The sequence below is a fragment of the Drosophila yakuba genome, chromosome 2R (assembly GCF_016746365.2).
Source record: "Drosophila yakuba strain Tai18E2 chromosome 2R, Prin_Dyak_Tai18E2_2.1, whole genome shotgun sequence".
Classification (NCBI taxonomy): domain Eukaryota; kingdom Metazoa; phylum Arthropoda; class Insecta; order Diptera; family Drosophilidae; genus Drosophila; species Drosophila yakuba.
The window spans coordinates 8,652,169-8,667,924 of record NC_052528.2 but is presented as its reverse complement, the minus strand read 5'-3'; the positions used below and the strand labels follow the sequence as shown (position 1 = coordinate 8,667,924).

Genomic DNA, 15,756 nt, shown 5'->3' with positions numbered 1-15,756 from the left:
CCAAGGCTATTACCACTGAACCATGGACACAGAGGAAGTGAAGCGCGGCCGCGGTCGAGGGCGAGGTACCAGGGCTCGCGGGCGTGGACGTGGCCGAGGACGCGGTCGTGGCAAGAAAATCGACGACAGCAGCATCGCCGACGCCGCAGCCCTGGCGGCCAGTAGCTGTGCAGCCCTGGAGGATAGTCCTGGACGACTGGACCCCTCCGAGGATTCGGTCATGCAAGAGCTGGAAAAGGAGGGCGATATGGAAACGGTCACCGCGCTGGAGGATCCGCTGCACCACGCAGCAGCAGGAGCCGTCAGCGAGGACATGCCTCCAGCGACGCCAAAGAAACCGGTCCTGCAGCAAGTGGCACCGCCCGTGCTGAGCCAAACAAGTGAGTTTAACCAGTATTTCCGCATAGAAATGGTGGGCCCAAGATAGGTAATCTGCTATGCTTGCGCAGTATTCATTTATCTTTGCTTAACCGATTTCGTGGAATCCAAACATACCTGTCGCATATTACAAAGCAATCTCTCGCCCGAGCAGTTGACATGGAGGCGGACATATCGCAACTGGAGGCGCCCACTTTCACCACGCTATCGCGCGGACCTCCAGAGCCGATGCTGCGCCTTAAGTGGAATCATAAGGTGAGCCTGATCGGCGAGAAGGTGCTTAACCCGATGATACACTGCTGCGATCAGTGCGACAAGCCGATCCTCGTCTACGGCCGCATGATTCCCTGCAAGCACGTCTTTTGCCTCAAGTGCGCCCGTGCTGAGCCCATCAAGAGCTGTCCCCGGTGTACGGACAAGGTACTCCGCGTGGAGCAAAGTGGCCTGGGCACCGTGTTCATGTGCACGCACGGCGGCAGTCGCTACGGCAGCTCCGGTTGCCGGAGAACCTACCTATCGCAACGAGATCTGCAGGCGCACATCAATCACAGACATGTGGCGCCGCAGCCGCCACCGTTGCAACCACAGCCGCAACTGTCAGCCATGGCGGAGCAGGCAAAAATGACGGATCTGGGCGGCGTCGGTCTGGGCCTGGAGTTGCACAAGCAGCGCAAGGCGAGTGGTAGCTATGGCTCCTAAACTAAGCTGTCCTGTCTATAAAAACCCGATTGCCCCTTGCAGCTCTCCGAGTCGTCTGTCCCCATATCCGTTTCCGCCTCCATTGCCCGTCCCGTCCTGTCGCGGCTGCCACTGGTCGGCGGTGTCGGGGGCATCGGTAACATTCCGCCACCAGGATCCGCCACCGCCGCCCAAAACGCCATCCATTGCGGCCACTCGACGCTCACGCTGGCCAATTTGGCCAGGATCAACAATGCCAATGCGCAGGACTGTCACCAGGGCAAGGCCACGCTGCACCACACGCTCAAGAAGGGCACGCCTCACCAGTCCGAGTCGGTGGCGGATGCCTCCTACTACAGCAGCGTGCTCGCCTCCTTTGGCAGCGCGGCCGGCAATCCGGGATCTGGGCCACTGGGCGGCGTGGCAGGAGCCGCACAGCCTTCCAATCCAAGTGCCAGCCATCCCGCTGGTGTCCCAGGTGCCCTGATTGGAGGTTCCGCCGAAACGCCAACTGGTGGCTCGAGTGGCAACTGGCAGCAGTCGCAATATTACAGATAAGGGACACAAAGCGAGGGGCTAGAAATCAGGGTAGACGATTTGTACGCAGGCGCGGCTTTTAATTAAGTGAACAAATGTATGTTAAGGTGAAAACTATTAAAGATATTTTACGGGGTTAGGCCAACCCGAACTTTAAAATAAATGCTACTCCGATTTTAAAACTATGTGTTTCACATCATTTGAATTTCTTCAGTACTTTCTATAGAACATTTGAGGAACTGAAGCTGAACCAAATTCAAAAAAGTCCGCTCGATTGGCCTCCCATCGATTGCCTGCGATAACGATAGGCTTTTCAGCTGGCTGCTCCGCCAGCCAAATACAAAAGGTAAACAAATCCGACTTGGAGCCCAGACATTGAATGGAGCATTAGCATTAGCATAAAGACAACAGGCCGGGCGTGCCGGAGTCAAGTGGCAGGCCACGGAGAATACCACATGCAGTATCTAATGAGCACTGCGTAGAACTCGGGAAATCGAGGCCAGAAGCACAAGCAGCAGTAAAGCAGAAGCAGCGGTTGTGAAAGAAGCGGACGGCCAAAAGTGAAAGTTGCCTCCGAAAAATGTTGAAAATTGTACTGATCAGCGGCAAGCGAAAGTGCGGCAAGGATTACATATCCGAGAGGCTGCAGCGGAGGTGGGTGGTCTCCATTATGGGTCGTAGAACTCCCTATTATCCAGAACTCCTCTCGCGTGGCTGTGGCTCAAATGTTCACACATTTGGGATCACCATGATGACTTTTTCGTATCAAAACATGACTAAAGCCTAATGGCATTTGTACCGCGTCAAAAGTGATTTTAAACCAATTTTAAGTAACTCTTTAAGCCAAAGGCTAAATTGTCAGCAATCACTTATTTTGAAATATGCCCATTTAATCTCAAAAACCCTAAATTAAATGGATTTTAAACTACTTTTCACACACATTTTCGGACGATTAAAAACCAATCTTATTTCAGATTGGGCTCCCGGTCGCAAATCGTTCGAATCTCGGAGCCCATTAAGTCAGAGTGGGCTCGCAAGCTGCAGTTGGACCTGGACGCCCTGCTCAGCGATGGTCCCTACAAGGAGAAGTACCGGCGCGACATGATCGTGTGGAGCGACGAGGTGCGGACCCAGGACTACGGCTACTTCTGTCGCGCGGCCATGGAGGAGGCGCTCAGTCGCCAGCAGACGCCCTACATTCTGGTGAGCGATGTGCGGCGCAAGAACGACATTAAATGGTTCCGGGAGACTTACGGGGCGGAAAGGGTCACCACTTTGCGACTGACATCCCGTCCAGAAACCCGCTGTTCACGGGGATGGACTTTTACCGCGGGCATTGACGATGTCCCCTCCGAGTGCGATCTGGATGATCTGGCCGGCGGCTTTGACTTTGTGCTGGCCAACGACGAGCAATTCGACCAGGATTCCATTGACCTTCTGCTGGACAAGCTGCAGCTACAGTATCGGTAGAGCTCCTACTCCTCGAATCACCATGCTTTGAACAAATGTATTTTTGATATGTCACGTATTCCGGTCCCTTTGAAACCTGAAGTGGTCCTCACAAATAGCGTAGTTAATGCAGTATATTACTTTAGGAATGAAGTTAAGTACCTAATAGTGTTATGAAATACTCTTTGTAACCAAATATAGCTTTTGTGGCGGTTTTACTAAAATGTAACGTTGAAGACTCAATGTCTTGAATAGATATACAAATTTAAAGTCGCTTAGTCTCGGTAATAGGTTACATCAAAAATGAATAGTCCGGGTTCCAACTGTGAGAAAACTAGAGTGAATAATACTCAAAAAGCTTCCTTCATTCATCAATAATAAAAACAATGTACTGGCAAGAAAACTAATAAAATGTTTTATTAAAAGATGAGTTATAAACGTATGTGTTTGTGAGAAAAGATGATAAATTGGTGGTTTTGGTGGGCATAAGGCAATTGTAGTTACTAAACTATGTTAGTAAACGGGTCCGTAAACTCCCTCGGCGCCAGAGATTAGCCGCAGTTGATCGTTAAAGTTCTGCACGGACGGAATCTGATTCTTCGTGGAATCCTTTTCCATAGAACGGGATCGCAGATGCGGCTTATTCTTAACACAACTGAGTGGAGTTCGCTTTTGACCGGACAGCGGGGTACTGTTTGTCTTGGGCGTAATGGACCCTATGGCCCCTGAGGAATCCTCCTCCTGATCAACGTAGATCTTTGGCTTGTTGGCTCTGGCGGGCTTGCGCGGTGGCACCCGACGCTTGTGACCCAAACGCACTCGCTCCAGATGTTTGTTGGCCGGCACTTCTGGTAGCTGCTCCTCGCCAGCGGCAAAGGAGGCCATGCTGCTGCCAGTGCTGAGATTCAAGGTTAGCGTTTCCAGTATGTGCTCCAGCATCTGAGCCTCGCGTGCCTCCTCCTCCTCGTCGTCACAGAAGATGATGGGTGTGCGATCGACGCCCAGGCTGGGCGAGCGGGGATCATTATGTGGCTGCTGTACTGGAGAAGGTGTGGTTACTTTCACCTGACCCTGATTTTGATCCTGCTCCTGATATGGCAGCAGCTGCTGCTCGCAAGGCAAGGTTTCTTCCTGATCGTAGGGCAGTGAAACAATCTCCAGGGAACTATTGTTGTGTGCAGCAGACGGCGGTGTGCCGAAGCTATCGCAACTCTCCTCCAAATCCACTTGGGAAGGCGTAGCAGGCACCGCCCTTTGTGCTGTACCCACTCTGGTGTCCACGAAGAGATCGGCAAAGGTGTCATCCAGATTGAGCGAACGAACCTCATCGAGAACGAGGGGAGTGCGATTCAGCTGAGGAGAACGAGGATCATTCAGGGAGAAGCCCTTAAGCAACCGTTTTCTCAGCATGGAAAAGGCATTCTCACTGGTGGTCACATGCTGCTCCTCCTTCTCGACTCTAGGCTTTGACGCCTGCAAGAACTACAACGCCTTCATCATTATAAACCCCTCAAAGAACCTTAATGCTTGTAAACTTACGGTTAAGGGCGTGCGACAGCCATTTGGTGATCGAGGATCGAGTAAGGCGTTGTTTTGCTCTCGAATCGGCGTCGTCATTTCCATTTCTTCTCGCTTTTCGCTGGCCAGGCGCATTTTGTTTAATGTCGGCGTGTCCGGCAGATATTCACCTTCTAATTTCGTTGCCTTTGCTCCCATTTTTATGAACTAATCTGACTAATTTTGCGACTTCTCACCAAATGTTGCGGAGTAAAAAAAATCGTTGCCGCGCATTTGTTTTGAAATGGCGTCGCGTGGAGCTGCCGGATCAGCAAACGCCTACTGGAAAGAGTATTGCTACAGACTATCTAGCTATATCAAGCCAAATCTAACAGTACTAGCTCCTTGTAAAAAATTAATAATGCAAGTAATAGTATAAATATATAAATAATAAAAAATAGCATTTAGCATGGTCTAGCATCTATAGCATCTATACTGCATCTATACTGCAACAGTATAACATAGTAGCCGAAATTTTCGCGACTTTGGGTTTCACGCTCGTGATTAAACTAAATATTTAACCATATTTTATTGCTAGTAAATTGGAAAATCAAAATGTATAATACAGAAATATATATTCAAGTAATGTAAATAACTTAAACTAAAAATTGTAAGATATTTTTTATGTTTGCTTTACAACACTGATCTTTGTGTTGCCATGCGATAGTGTCATCTCTGCCTTCTGTCCAAAATCTGGCAACACTTGTTCATTTAAGACGCGACAGAACGAATTGTACTCCTTCAATTTTCCAAAAAGAAAATGGCTTGAAAACCGGCCAAAAAAGTGCAACAAACGAAGAGCTAAACCCCAAAGTAAGTGCCCAAGGAAAATTTTTGATAACTATCCGTATTGAAACCAACAAAAAGGCGTAGCTTGCATACATTAATGCGCGAGTGTGAGTGCTAAAAATTAGTGACTGTGTATCTCTGGCGAAAAAAGGGGAAATGAAGACAGGAAATGGAGATTTTTTTTTTACTCCACTAGAATATTTTTATTGAATTTACGCAGTTGCTGTACTAAATAGGCGTGTGTTTTTGTGTATGTGTGTGTGGGCGCCGCAAGCAGCAGTAAATTCTCCTGTGTATATGTATGTTTTTTTTTTTCTATGGCCGTCTCCTTTTTACACACACTAGCGCACAATTCAGCTGCGTCTTGTTTTTGCCGACATTTTTTTCGCTTAGTGTTTTTTTAATTTTCTTTAATTAGGAAGACAACAAATTTTTGCACGCTTTGCGGAGCAATCAATGTGGGTTAGTATGCTAAAATGCTGCGTAAAAATGCGCTATTGTTTTATTTGCCAATTGTAGCGCAAAAAGTAAACAAATTGTATACACACAAACGCCAGAGCGCATGTCGTGCAGACTTTCTCTCTTGCTCCAAATTGCAAGTGTGTGCGTGCGTGTTTGTGTGAGTGAGTGAGTACACTCTGAAAACAACCGAATTTCATTCATTGCTCATTTCCGAGAAAAAACTACACGCTACATTCGTCGCCATCTGCAATTGCACCTCTGTGTGCGTAAGACACGGTATCACAAGTACATACGATATATGTATGCATAGGAGCCGCTGCACTTGTGCAACATGTTAATTGATTCCAGGGGCAGCTGGGCGTGGCAGGTGCAAAAGCCCCCTCCCCCGGCTTCTATTTTCAGAAACTTCTCACTTCCAGCCGCATTCCAGAGTTCAACATTCTTGCTCTTCTCGTCGTTTGGCAGTCGTCATTGGCCGCGTTTTTCAAACATTCCACGAGCGGACGTAGCACACTCACACCGGCACACTTGTCTATGGCCTTTTGCACGCTAGGTATACATACATACGTATATTGATTTCAATCAACTTTGTAAGCGCGCTCCGCCGTCTCCTTCGCTTATTCGGCAGTGTGCTTTGCTCTCTCTGTCTCTATCGTGCTCATTTGTGAATTAAGCACCACGTCCGTTTGGCGGCTCATCAACATTTCACACAGACACACACTACACTGGTCTGCATCCGTGTGGGTAAATTCCATTTCCTGTTTATAATATTGCGGCACACCCTCTCCTTCCGCCGCCTCCTTCCAGGCTCTCAGAAAACGCATTGCGTCTTGTCTGTCTGCTGCACAGCGGAGACGCAAACCAGCAGCTCTCCCTTTCGCCTTTTATGCCGCTTTTCTTGCTGCACAATGGATCGATCATTTTGGATTAGTTAAATAATATTTAATTTTTATTGAATCCATTTTTAACAAATAAATTGTACATTTTTTAGTTTGGGTAGTTTTCGTAAGTTTTTATCATATATTAATTTTGAAACATTTCAAATTAAACTATTATTATTATTATTACTACAGCAAAACGGAAATCCGTATACTTTCGCTCTTTTCCTACGTATCTTCTGCTGATGATCCAACCACTAGTTTCGGTTTCGCACCACTGTGCCGCTGGCATTGGAACGCTGACCGCTTTGCTGCTGGGAACGATACGGAATCGGAACATCCGAATGCGGAGCTCTCCGCTCTTATTCCATTTCCAATTTCGAATTCCCAGCCTGATCCGTCTGTCACTGCTCTTGTTGTTGTGGCCGCTGTTGGTAGCGGCAGCGGTGAGTTGAGTAGTACAGTACGTGCCACTTCCTTTACATTCAGAAAAATAAAATTTGCTCACACACATTCATGCTTGTTGTGTACGCCTAAAGCATACATAAACAGACGTTCCAGACAGACAGACAAACATTGAGTGGAGCGTTGGGAGGGGGAGCGGTTTGCTTGGCGTCTGCGCCGTGTGTTGTTGCTTTTATGCTGTCCCTACTTATTGTTCTTGTACAGTTGCAAAGACACTCACTCACATTGGTGCACGGGCGTGTTTTTGTGTGAGTTTGTGGAGTCAAAACAGTGAAAACGAGTTTGATGTCTGGCTAGATATGGCAACTCCGTCGGCGAGTGCACATCCCCCACCCCCAAGCGCCCGCTTATTAGAAGAGAAATACCGCAGAGCGTTGTTGTTGATTTTACGTAAGAAGGCCGTCGAACTCAGCATAGAAAATGGGGAGAGAAAGAGAGAGCGGTCGCGAGAGAGATGAAGATGGGACCAAAACCAGAATCAGAGCCAGAGAGAGTGTGCATGCAAATAAGTGTGAGTGTGTGCGTCTAATGATTACCGTTACTATTTGCATGTTGTCTAGTCAGACGTCTCGCGACCCAGACTGTGCGACCCACCAGGCAATTGGCGAAAAATTCTTCGTCGTGACCTTTTATCGTCATCATTTCAACCGGACATCCAATACATGCATATGTATGTATTAATGTGTGAGTGACAGTAATGTTGTTTATTGATTTTTACTAGCATAGCCTTTAAGTTGGCGAATGAGCATAAAAATGAATGCGACAGCGACGGCGGTAAAAATGTTAGCAATTTGCAAGAATGAAATGGAAAGAAGAACGCAGACATTGGGAATTATGTATATATCCGATTGATTGGTCATTTTTCCTAAGTACTTCGGAGTTGTAAAGACATACATATATGTATATTAATGTCTTTAGGGCCTTTCGAAAATCCGTTGCTTCCGAACCTTTGGATTGCAGATAATAACTAAAACATGTCGGCCAATTTACGCGTAGGGAAATCAATTATACAGCAGTCTGAAGGAATTCCTTGCAATGCATTGCTAATACTGTGACCGCAGCTGTACACTTGCCACTGAGTTGCGTGCAGTTCTGCATTTCTGCCGGCTGTGGTTCAACGTCCTAAGCCGCACACAACAAGTGCAACAATTGTAACATCAACAAAGCAACAGAACACCGCAAAAGGGGCAGAAAGGCGGTGTGGCAGAGAAGCACAACTTGAATCGGAATGGAAATGGGATTGGGATTTGGAATGGGAATGCACAAGAGCAGAAGCGAACAAACGAAGATGGCAAACGGAATGAGGGCAGGTCCTAGGGCAATCCATTAACATTTCACCCATTCCCCATCGCCCATCCCCCTTTATTATCGTCGTCGTCATCTTCTGGGTATTATTGTACAGTTGAACCTGTGGCACTGAGTCCCGCTGGGCTGTAAACTAAGCCGATTGATTGTCCAAATCTCTCCTAAATCAACTTGCCATTCAGGTGACTCTTGGTTTCTTTCTTTTCCTGATTTTCTCCCATTTTGCGATGCATTTCGACATCCGTGAGCTGTTGTAACCCAGAAAGCGTTGTGCCAGGTTGTTGCTGTTGTGTCGCTTGTGACGTCAATTGGCTGTGGAATGGTGTCGGCGGCCCACATTGCGGACCGACTACCCACCGGAAACGGGTAGTTGTGCCGCTTTCATACATGCAGTCAAGCTTCCATGAGTCGAGTTCGCCACATGGAGTGGTGGAATTCCAAAATCTCATTTGCTGTCACAGAGGCGGCATAAACAGTTTAGATCTTGTAAGGATTTTCGTAGAATCTATATAAAAAATAATATAAGTATAATTCCATAAGAAACTCGTTTCAGCTTTGACATTATTAGTTTAAATATAGCACACCTTTTTTCCGTATTTTTAAGTGAACTTGCAATTCTTGAAGAAACACGCTTCTAGCCCTGAAACCCGAATCTCGAGTATGTTGGTTCGGCAGTGCTCTCGCCAAGGGCTTTGAATCGCGAGAAATCTGAAAAGTCGAAATCCCAATACTTGTGTAAACGACATCGGTCGGGGCTTTATTTTTGGCGCGCTTCTCAAACGGCCAGAAGAAATTTCCCGAGGAATGGAATGTTGTTTACTTGCGCGCCTGCGCATCCCCAACCTTCGGCCAGTTCCATGAAATCTGCAGTTGGGCCGAACTCGTCTGGGTTTCATCCTGTTCGTCCCGTTTGTCCGGCTACCTGCCCCGCCCCTGCGCACCGCCACGCCCCTTCGCTCTTCAGTTTTTTTTTTTTTCTTCTTATTTTTGCACCGCCGCTCTGCGTCGCTTCTTGTTTGTGTGCTTTTCGCTCCGCCAAGCTCAAAAGTGGCGGCGTCGGCGGCGTCGTGTCAATAACATGTTGATCCTACATCGTGCGAAATCTTCTGGCAACACCAAAACAAAAACAAAACAAGAGAGCGCCCTTTTTACGGACCGTAACTACTCATATATACCCTTTAGTCTATGAGCCAATATTTCAGAATACTTAAAAGCGGTGAAAGTCATAGATGATAAGATGAATGGATGAATATCAATATTTTTACCCCCAACATCTTAGATGAAACAAAATCGAATTTTAATTTGTTTAAAGTATTAACATTTAAATTATCTGAGTACTTATGCAAAGTATTTGATTAAAAAAATCTGTGAGGGGCACCGTATACCCCAATAACTATTTAAGTAACGGGTATACAACTACATACGTGAGCTCGAAAGCCGCTCGCCGCTTTGTTGTTATGCCGCATTTTTAAAGGAGAGACTTCGTCGCTCTTGTTCTCTCCCGCTCCCTCTGCAGCGAGAGAATCTTGCGGCTGATGCTCTCGCCCTGCTGAAAACACCTCCATCTTCAGAACCAATTTTGTTGTTGTTCGGCATTCGGTTTTCGAATCTTTGGCGGTGCGGTTGTGTTTTTTCGTGTGCGCGGTGTGTCGTCGGCGTTTTGCACTAATGTTGTCCAAAAAAAAATGAAAACTGTTGGTAATTTGTGAAGAGAAAGCATAGTGAAGTGGTGTTTTAGTGAGCAGTTTGGTGTTTAAGCAAAAAGAAGGGGTTTTAACGCCTACACGCGCTGTCTCTCAGTTTTTCCCATCTTCTGCGTCTTTTTTGCCTCCTCTATGTTTGTGTTGGTGTGATATATTTATTTTTCGGCTAAGCGTTTTTGCGTAGCGACGCAAAGCGAATTTTCTTTTTGAACTATTGAAACTGTTGTTTGGTTTTGGAATATACATATATGCAAGTCCGCGCCCCATTTTATTTGTCGTTTTTGCAAAATTCTTAGAATTCTTCGCAACATTCCCGCGCACACACACTCGCGGTACATATATACATACATAATTTATCCCCTTGAAAGGCATGGAGTAAGAGTGAGACGGCAAAGCCAGCAAAAGAGAGCGAGAGATAAAGCGTTGGCTGTGTGTGTGGCAAAATGGACGTATACCCAGCACACCTCAAAAGGTTGTGGTCTCTGCTAAATGCGCCTTCGTTGGGCTCTCACGCCTATTTGCTCTCTCCTCTCTTGATTTAAAACTTGTAGGACTTGATTCTTTAGCTTTTTTTTTTTTTTTTTTTTTTTTTGCAAAAACATAAAAACCGGTAAATTTTTTTTTGAAACTGCAAGCAGAGAAAAGAGAGCGAGCTGTGTTGTTGTTCCTGTATTGGCATTTTTTTTTACCTTAACCATATTTTTCACACACTTTGCTTTCCTTACAGTTTTCTAAACACACACATACAGAAACGAGAAGAGCCAACGAACTCGTGCAGCGACGCCCAAGAATGAAAGAGAGCAAGGCAACATGAAAATTACAGCAACAAAAACTGGCTTGTCGAAGAAGTTTTAAAGACGCAAGAGCAGAAGAAGAAGCAGCCACAACAGTATTTTTTATTAGCGGGTGTTGTTGTTGTCATGTATGTATGCACACTTTTTGCCGTCCACACTCTAATATAGTTGATTGTTGTTGTAATTGTTGTGGTGCTTGTACATATTGCTGTTGTTGCTATTGTGTTTGTTGGCTCATACCTTCATTATTGAAATGCACTAAAAGATCATCGAACTTGCTTCATTAGCTATTTACGAAAACCAACAAAATATTATAAAGTGCCGCCGCTGATCTTGACCTACACGCTCGCAAGTTCAGCGCATTTTATATGGCTATTCAACTTGACTTTTGCGCTCAATACTTCGACTTTCTCTCGCACTCAAACCTACATACATATGTGCTATATGTATCTACATGCATGCGAACGTATCACATGTATTAATAAAATGAATATAAAAGCAGCGGCGGTGGATTTAATTTTTATAACGGAAATTTTAATAAGCTGGCCGCTGTCGCTTACCGCGCGTGAGCTAGAAAGAGAGGGGAAAGAGTGCAGCAATTGTAATTTACGGTTAACAATTCTAATACATAAATAAATCCCCACACCCATCGTATAACTGTTCTCACATTGCATCACAGTGGGCTCTCGAATTGGAGAACAGTACTGGGTTTTCATTTATTTTCATGTTAAAGTGATTATAGTGATCTGGATGGATAAAGGATCGTAACTTGAGATGCACTGTTTTCGTTGATTTTGATCGTGTTCTTCCGTTTTGTTATTCTCCGTTTACATTCCTTATCAGTTTGAATTTCCGAACTCGAACTCAGAAATGAAATAAAAACAAATTTGGCGTCGAATTGCCAAAGGCTGGCGCCAAATTGATGTTTACATTTTAATTATAATTATCTGCACTTCTTTATGCCCGTGCCTTCTTTTTCTGTGTTTTTCGGTGTTGTTTGTGCCTGTTGAATTTTGTTGTTACTGAATCAATGGCGATTCTATGGCGTATAAATGTACGAAATTTGTCCCATTCACTTGGGCCCTGTCGCCATTCATAGCAATCCACATTTGCGTATTATCACCAGTACCAGTCTGTCTCATAATCGTATTCATCATTTTCATCGTCGTCATCGTCGTCATTATCATCGTGTTGTAGTCGTCGTCGCATTTATTTATTTTCGTACTTTTTTCATATTTGTTTATTGTGCCGTGGCTGCAAAAAAGTACAAGGCTCCTAGTCCATGGCCGTGAGAACGTCGCTAAAAGATTCTAAAGGAAGAATCTCAATCTGAATCTGAACCTCGGCTCTCATCAAATCGAAGCAAGAGAATTGTGTCATTCTTCAAAGTGGTTGTGAAATGTTTGCCTTTTTCTGCCTATTCATATCACAGCCAGCTTTGAGGAGCGACGCGATGCTCAAGACAAAAAAAATCGCAATTTAAAAATGAAAAAAAAGGCATAATGGAACTCAACAAGTATAAAACGGTAAAAAGCCTCTGATTTTGTTTATATCATTACATGAGCATGAAAATCAAAATTGAAAATTCTAAAATCCCGCAGTCAAATATCCCGAAACCTAAATCAATAAAACTATTGGCGCATTCACGCTGGGCTCTCAAAGTGGTTGTGAAATGCATTTCCGCTTTGCGCGGCATATCACAGCCAGCTTTGATGAGCTTAGCGTAATGTATCGTACATCAAATCATGGTTTTACATAATAATCACACGCCCATCATAAAACACACTCTGTCCGCCTCAAATATACATATAAATTTATAGTGAATTGCAATCCGAAAAGAAGCCATGGCGAACTGAGATCTAAATTTGGAACGACCGTCGACAAATGCATGCCACAGCACCGAAAAATGGCTCAATTGGACTACCATCTCTGACTTAGGGCGCGGTTGTCGCATTGATCACACACAACACACACGGTGCAATATAGTTACTAACCCATTCATGAAGTTGAAGAAACTGTTCTTCATCCGTACGATGTTGATTATCTAAGCCTCATCAAGTGGTTGTGATATGGATACCCAACGCATATCACAGCCAGCTTTGATGAGCTAGGATAATCAACGGGAGACAACGTAAATTGAATTTTAAACAAAAAGTGAATTGGTTGTAAAGGAGGAGTTCTATGCATATATGTAAAATTTATTCACAGCGATTTTTAATATATACTTTTTTAAATACATACATAGTTATGATTTGATTTTATGCAGTTTGTTTTCCCCTTTTGTTGAGTACACAGTTTTAGAGTTAAATACCCCCGATGCTACTTGGAAACTACTGGCCACTAATGACTTTATATCTTTCTCACAGATACACACTTCTCCTAACTCGACGTTTACGTTCCACCAGTAGCATGCATATGTAGAGAAACCAATTCCAAAGAGATCTGACGACGCCCCTACAGCGGACAACGAATATTCTAATTTATTATTGTGATAGCCACTAGTTTTAGTATTTTTAAGCTTTTAAAAAAACCAAACGTTGCACGCCAAAAACGAGAGCAGATACCCAAAAAGCTACAAATTGTAATGCATTCCACAATGAGTGTACAACATGGGCTGGTCGCCCTGGTACTGATCGGCTGTCTGGCACCTCCGTCGTACGTCGAGGCCTGCTCCAGCCGTACGGTGCCCAAGCCGCGGTCCTCGATTTCCTCTTCCATGTCCGGCACGGCATTGCCGCCGACCCAGGCTCCAGTCACAAGTAGCACAACAATGCGCACCACCACGACGACCACGCCCAGGCCCAATATTACATTCCCCACATACAAATGTCCTGAGACCTTCGATGCCTGGTACTGCCTGAACGATGCCCATTGCTTCGCGGTGAAGATTGCCGATCTACCGGTTTACAGCTGCGAGTGCGCGATTGGTTTTATGGGACAGCGGTGCGAGTACAAGGAGATCGACAATACTTACCTGCCCAAGAGGCCGCGTCCAATGCTGGAGAAGGCGAGCATTGCCAGTGGCGCAATGTGTGCCCTGGTCTTTATGCTGTTTGTCTGCCTGGCCTTCTATTTGCGATTCGAACAGCGGGCAGCCAAGAAGGCCTACGAGCTGGAGCAGGAACTGCAGCAGGAATACGAAGATGATGACGGCCAGTGCGAGTGCTGCCGAAATCGGTGCTGTGCGGATGGCCAGGAGCCAGTCATTCTGGAGCGCAAGCTTCCCTATCACATGCGGCTGGAGCACGCGCTGATGTCCTTCGCCATTCGACGCAGCAACAAGCTGTGAGCAGAGCGAATTGTAAAAGTATACAGGATGCCGAATTTCGAATATGCCTTGCCCAATACACAATTCTTTACTGGGCTTTAGTCGATAGCTGATAATACCTATTTACCGCATGCTAAAGATCTGTTCACCCGATTCTATATAGAGATCTTCACTTTCTTTTACCGAAAGTTACCCCGAAAATGGATTTAAAGCCAGGAAGCCTTGTATTACCCAATTGACTATGAATTTAAACACCTAACGCTAGCTATTTATTATTATGACTTATTGATATACGTATCACACACAACGCGAAACACGCGCCAAGTATTATTTATTGCGAGAGATTTTAAAAAAACCGATATGGATTTTCAAAATAAATATATGAAACTGCACCATGCTAAACACCCGATTTTTTATTATAAGTACCGGAAATCAAGCTCTTCATTTCACAGGGTTTCAAAAGTTTAGACTTATTTAGAACGGTTACTATCAATTATGCGGCCTCTATGTGTCACAAACCGATCCGATAGAAAATCCGGCCACGTTTTGGATTTCTAAATGTTATATGCTTGTCAAAATTGGAACTTAATTAATTGTATAACTAAAAGAGAGAGAACGCTATAGTCGAGTTCCCCGACTATCTGATACCCGTTACTCAGCTAGTGGAAGGGAGAAGGAGAGTCTTAAACACAGTTTTTGGCGGTTTGTAGGCGTTATAGTGGGCGTGGCAGAACGTTTTTTGGCAAATCGATAGAAATTTACAAGACTAATACAAAAATGAAAAAATATCGAAACATTTTTCAAAAGTGTGGGCGTAGCAGCTTTGGGCGGTTTGTGGGCGTTAGAGTGGGCGTGGCAAAAAGTTTTTTGGCAAATCGATAGAAATTTACAAGACCAATACAAAAATGAAAAAATATCAAAACATTTTTCAAAAGTGTGGGCGTAGCAGCTTTGGGCGGTTTGTGGGCGTTAGAGTGGGCGTGGCAAAAAGTTTTCTGGCAAATCGATAGAAATTTACAAGACCAATACAAAAATGAAAAAATATCAAAACATTTTTCAAAAGTGTGGGCGTGGCAGTTTTGGGCGGTTTGTGGGCGTTAGAGTGGGCGTGGCAACATGAATCGACAAACTTGCGCTGCGTCTATGTCTCTGGAGTCTGTATGCTTAATCTCAACTTTCTAGCTTTTGTAGTTCCTGAGATCTCGACGTTCATACGGACAGACGGACAGACAGACGGACGGACAGACGGACATGGCCAGATCGACTCGGCTACTGATCCTGATCAAGAATATATATACTTTATATGGTCGGAAACGCTTCCTTCTGCCTGTTACATACTTTTCAACGAATCTAGTATACCCTTTTACTCTACGAGTAATGGGTATAATTATCAGTTGAACGCTCTGATTGATTAATTAAGGTGCTTGCTTTATAAGTGAGTTAGTCAACAATAATGTTACCAAATTGCAGCATATCTAATAGTCATTAATTTT

The 15,756-nt window shown here is 44.9% G+C and overlaps 4 protein-coding genes and 1 long non-coding RNA gene across 7 annotated transcripts; 3 read left to right on the top strand and 2 right to left on the bottom strand.

The window, feature by feature from the left end:
• Positions 1-13: 13 nt before the first annotated feature.
• LOC6529744 (E3 ubiquitin-protein ligase Hakai) lies at positions 14-1,775 on the top strand. The gene is made up of 3 exons (XM_002090698.4): positions 14-380; positions 533-1,053; positions 1,120-1,775. Exons 1-3 carry the CDS (start codon positions 23-25, stop codon positions 1,612-1,614), a joined length of 1,374 nt encoding a protein of 457 aa, XP_002090734.2. The 5' UTR covers positions 14-22; the 3' UTR covers positions 1,615-1,775.
• Positions 1,776-1,925: 150 nt separating this feature from the next.
• Positions 1,926-3,266, top strand: LOC6529743 (probable phosphomevalonate kinase). The gene is made up of 2 exons (XM_002090697.4): positions 1,926-2,247; positions 2,568-3,266. The coding sequence occupies exons 1-2, from the start codon at positions 2,174-2,176 to the stop codon at positions 3,061-3,063; spliced, it is 570 nt and encodes a 189-aa protein (XP_002090733.1). The 5' UTR covers positions 1,926-2,173; the 3' UTR covers positions 3,064-3,266.
• A 165-nt stretch (positions 3,267-3,431) lies between these two features.
• LOC6529742 lies at positions 3,432-4,880 on the bottom strand. Its single transcript, XM_002090696.4, has 2 exons — positions 4,582-4,880; positions 3,432-4,524 (listed from the first exon to the last, which is right to left on the bottom strand). Exons 1-2 carry the CDS (start codon positions 4,756-4,758, stop codon positions 3,556-3,558), a joined length of 1,146 nt encoding a protein of 381 aa, XP_002090732.1. The 5' UTR covers positions 4,759-4,880; the 3' UTR covers positions 3,432-3,555.
• A 388-nt stretch (positions 4,881-5,268) lies between these two features.
• LOC6529738 (protein spitz) lies at positions 5,269-14,665 on the top strand. 3 transcript variants are annotated; one of them, XM_015196574.2, is made up of 3 exons: positions 5,269-5,412; positions 10,929-11,123; positions 13,362-14,665. In XM_015196574.2, exon 3 carries the CDS (start codon positions 13,580-13,582, stop codon positions 14,282-14,284), a length of 705 nt encoding a protein of 234 aa, XP_015052060.1. In that variant the 5' UTR covers positions 5,269-5,412; positions 10,929-11,123; positions 13,362-13,579; the 3' UTR covers positions 14,285-14,665. The 3 variants fall into 3 exon arrangements, with proteins under 3 accessions (XP_015052060.1, XP_002090731.2, XP_015052059.1); XM_015196573.2 differs by lacking the exon at positions 5,269-5,412 and adding an exon at positions 10,094-10,196; XM_002090695.3 differs by lacking the exon at positions 10,929-11,123 and having other exon boundaries at positions 5,275-5,412.
• LOC26535313 lies at positions 5,510-9,999 on the bottom strand. Its single transcript, XR_005560827.2, has 2 exons — positions 9,083-9,999; positions 5,510-9,003 (listed from the first exon to the last, which is right to left on the bottom strand). It is a non-coding gene; the product is annotated as an uncharacterized LOC26535313 (long non-coding RNA).
• Positions 14,666-15,756: the final 1,091 nt, after the last annotated feature.

Coding starts and splice junctions, on each gene's coding strand:
- LOC6529742 (XM_002090696.4), bottom strand. CDS start 4,758: ATGGGAGCAAAGGCAACGAAATTAGAAGGTGAATATCTGCCGGACACG. Junction 4,525..4,581: donor GCTGTCGCACGCCCTTAACC/GTAAGTTTACAA, acceptor AAGGCGTTGTAG/TTCTTGCAGGCGTCAAAGCC.
- LOC6529738 (XM_015196574.2), top strand. CDS start 13,580: ATGCATTCCACAATGAGTGTACAACATGGGCTGGTCGCCCTGGTACTG.
- LOC6529743 (XM_002090697.4), top strand. CDS start 2,174: ATGTTGAAAATTGTACTGATCAGCGGCAAGCGAAAGTGCGGCAAGGAT. Junction 2,248..2,567: donor TCCGAGAGGCTGCAGCGGAG/GTGGGTGGTCTC, acceptor ATCTTATTTCAG/ATTGGGCTCCCGGTCGCAAA.
- LOC6529744 (XM_002090698.4), top strand. CDS start 23: ATGGACACAGAGGAAGTGAAGCGCGGCCGCGGTCGAGGGCGAGGTACC. Junction 381..532: donor GCCCGTGCTGAGCCAAACAA/GTGAGTTTAACC, acceptor TCGCCCGAGCAG/TTGACATGGAGGCGGACATA. Junction 1,054..1,119: donor AGTTGCACAAGCAGCGCAAG/GCGAGTGGTAGC, acceptor TGCCCCTTGCAG/CTCTCCGAGTCGTCTGTCCC.